Source organism: Carlito syrichta, unplaced genomic scaffold (assembly GCF_000164805.1).
Source record: "Carlito syrichta isolate Samal-C Ts95f unplaced genomic scaffold, Tarsius_syrichta-2.0.1 Scaffold313872, whole genome shotgun sequence".
NCBI lineage: Eukaryota > Metazoa > Chordata > Mammalia > Primates > Tarsiidae > Carlito > Carlito syrichta.
This window is the reverse complement of record NW_007257968.1, coordinates 579,563-583,108: the sequence shown is the minus strand read 5'-3', so window position 1 is coordinate 583,108 and position 3,546 is coordinate 579,563. Positions and strand designations below refer to the sequence as shown.

The window sequence follows — 3,546 nt, the reverse complement described above, 5'->3', positions numbered from 1 at the left end:
GACTCCAACTCAAAAAAAAAAAAAAAAAAAGACTTTGTCTTTAAAACAAACAAACCAAAAAACCAAACCAAACAAAAAAACCAAACAGATTTTTTAAAAACCCACAATGCATTTAATAAAGGTCTTAGAAGAGTGTTAAGGGCTGAGTAATTCTATGCAGTTATTGCTAGAAATATTTAGACTGTTATCTAGTCCTGCAGACACACCCAGGATGACCAATTTCACCTAATTCTCTCCAAGCACATCAACCTGAGGTGCTGCCCTAGTGGGCAGAAGAGGAGGAGGGTGGAGGGGCGGGGGGCAGGGGGAGGCATCTGCCGACCTCTGGACCCTCTCAGGGGTCCAGCTCTGGCGGGAGGTTCAGCACACACGTGCCCCGCCCTCTTCCGCACCTACCTCTGCCTTCGTGCCCACATCCCACTCTGTTCCAGGCCAAGGACGAGCTGAATGAGAGGGAGGAGACTCGGGAGGAGGCGGTGCGAGAGCTGCAGGAGATGGTGCAGGCACAGGCGGCTACCGGGGAGGAGCTGGCCGTGGCCGTGGCGGAGAGGGTGCGGGAGAAGGACAGCGGCTTCTTCCTGCGCTTCGTCCGCGCGCGGAAGTTCAACGTGGGGCGCGCCTATGAGCTGCTCAGAGGTGAGGTCCGCGCTGGAGGAGGCGGGAGGAGGTCGTGAGGATGGTGTCCACCCTCAACCAGGCACTGAAGAAGCCCGCTTCCGTGCTGTGGGCCAGTCAATTTCTCTGTCTCCATATCCTTACCTGCAAAACGGGTGTGTGTGTGTGTGAACTAAACAGCTGCATTAAGATCCCTTTCAGCTCTGACAATGAATGAATGGGTGAATGAATGAGTGGAGTCTGTCAGGTCCAGATTCACGGAGGTGTGACTCATCTCTCCTCTTTTCCAGTCTTGGGATTCAACGAGTAGAATTTGAGTGTTTGGGTGACCAGAGGAGGAGTTTCCCCTCTGACCGCAGTGAAGAACAAAACAGACAAGAATCCCCTGCCCTCGTGGAACTTACATCCTAATGGTGGAAAGAATCAGCAAATAAATTAGAAACATGTAGAGTGTTAGTGAGCTGGAGTAAGGAGAACGATTAAGGAGGTGGCTATAAAGGGTTGAGGGGTTGAAGTTTTAGGTAAAGTGACCAGGAAGACCACAGTACAAAGGGAGCTTTTGAAGAAAACTCCCCTCAAAAGGAGATATCTGTGGGGAAGAGCAATCAGGGCAGAGGGAACAGCAAAGATAAAGGCTAGGTGATGGGATGTGCCTGGAGTGTTCTAGAACAGTGAGGAGGCTGGTGTGGCATTCCCTTGGCAAATCCTCCCCAATACTTCCTCTGGGCCCAGCCCCTCCAGGGGTTCATGTTTGATAGTGCAGACAGCCACACAGAGGCAAGGATGGGTTCAGGATGGGTACAGGATGGCGTTTGTGGGCAGTAGGGGTGCTGCTGGAATCAGGTGGGGCTCTGTGTCTTGCCTGGGGTGTGGATTTTATTTCAGGAGCTTCTCCCCAGCCCTGCCCACACCTCCACTCAGCTAACCCTGTGCCTAGTTGAAAAACCTATGCCTTGTCCCCATGTGAAAGAAAATAACAATAGTTGTTCTCATATTTAGAACTATACCTCATGTTTGCAAAGCTACAACGATGTTCACACCTTAAATCTCGTTTGATTGCTACAACAATTTGGTGAGATAGGCCAATATGAAGATCTCAGTTTTTTGTGTTTTTTTTTTGAGTTGGAGTCTCACTCTGTCACCCAGGCTGGAGTGCAGTGGCCGCTCCCGGCCACCGCAGCCTCGACCTGCTGGGCTCCGGCGATCCTTCTGCCTCAGCCTTCCAAGTAGCTGAAACTACAGGCATGTGCTACCATGCCCGGCTAATTTTTTTTTAATTTATTGTAGAGATGAGGTCTCACCAAGTTGCCCAGGTGGGTCTCAAACCCTCGGGTTCAGGCAATCCACTCACCTCAGCCTCCCAAAGCGCGGGATTACAGGCTGAGCCACCAAGCCCAGCTTCAGTTTTTTTTAAAGAGGAAACATGGGGCTCAGATAGGTTGAGTATTCTGCTCAGTCATGCACAGGATGTATGTGGAAGAGCCAGGCAGGAGGCCAAGTCCCTAACTCCCACCAGGTGGGATGGGGTCCGATGGGATGGCTCCCTGAGGGGGGTTCTCGGCTCTCTTTGCTCCAGGCTATGTGAACTTCCGGCTGCAGTACCCCGAGCTCTTTGACAGCCTATCCCCTGCGGCCGTCCGCTGCACCATCGAGGCTGGCTACCCAGGTGTCCTCCCTAGTCGGGACAGATATGGCCGAGTGGTCATGCTCTTCAACATTGAGAACTGGCAAAGTCAAGAAATCACCTTCGATGAGGTCAGTGGGGCTTGCCTGGCTCCCTCCCTACCCATAGTCTGGGTTCTCTTCCGCATCCCTGGCCTCTACTGGGCCTCATTCCTGGCTCCCCAGGAGGTGAGGTCTGTGGAGGGGGAAAGGTGGACAGCCACCTGCCACAAAACCTTTTCTAGGCTGAAGGATAATTTGGATTTGCCAGAGCAGCTGGAGAAACCAGCAGCTTTGTAGATGGGGCCCACTGGCCAATAATACATGACTGTTCCCGGGTATCCTGCTAAGTGCCAAGTGGGGGTAACAGCTGTGGGCCACGAGCTTGGAGCAGCCCTGCCAAATGCTGCAAGCTGGGAGCCACAGAGAGATCAGGGATGAGTGAACTGTAGGGAGAGGAGATTCTGGAAAGCACAGGTTCCAATCTAGTTAGGAGTCTCAGTTTTTTGCCCTTGTGTGTATGAGATTTTGCTTGTCTGAGACCTTAAAGGGGCTGCCCTAAGTAGGAGAATTAGGGTTTGTCTTGGGAGAACTGTGGCATGTGCCACTGAACTTTAACAACAATTTTTAAAATAAAAAAAGGTACAAACTCATTTTAGAAAACGCTATCTGCTTGTCCCAACACCATTTATTAAAAAGTCCATCTTTTTTCAGAGACCTGATATGCCATCTTTATCGTATTTTATATTTTCTTCTTTTTGCTTTTTGTAGAGACAAGGTCTTGCTATGTTGCTCAGGCTTATCTTGAACTCCTGGGCTCAAGTGATCCTCCTATCTTGGCCTCCCAAAGTGCTGGGATTACAAGAGTGAGCCATCACACCCAGTCCATATATTCTATATTTTTATATATTTTTAGGTCTATGTCTAGACTTCCATTATGTTCCATTGGTCTCTTTGTCTATTCATGCTCCAATACCACACTGTTTTAATTATAGAGATTTTATGGCATGTATAACATCTGTTAGGGCTAGTTCTGTCCTTACTGTTACACTCTTTAAGAAAATTTTCTTTTTTTTTTTTGAGTCAGAGTCTCACTCTGTCGCCCTGACTGGAGTGCAGTGGCCGCTCCTGGCCACCGCAGCCTTGACCTGCTGGGCTCCGGCAGTCCTTCCGCCTCAGCCTTTCAAGTAGCTGGAACTACAGGCACGCGCTACCATGCCCGGCTAATTTTTGATTTCTTGTAAAGATGAGGTCTCGCCAAGTCGCCCA

General features: G+C 50.1%; 1 protein-coding gene across 1 annotated transcript in view; it reads left to right on the top strand.

Moving 5' to 3' along the window:
* The window catches only part of RLBP1 (retinaldehyde binding protein 1), a 13,964-nt gene that overhangs the window by 4,483 nt on the left and 5,935 nt on the right, over nucleotides 1-3,546 (top strand). The window contains exons 5-6 of the mRNA XM_008070616.2: nucleotides 432-636; nucleotides 2,192-2,370. Coding sequence (XP_008068807.1) covers nucleotides 432-636; nucleotides 2,192-2,370 — 384 coding nt within the window. The remainder of the gene's footprint in view (nucleotides 1-431; nucleotides 637-2,191; nucleotides 2,371-3,546) is intronic.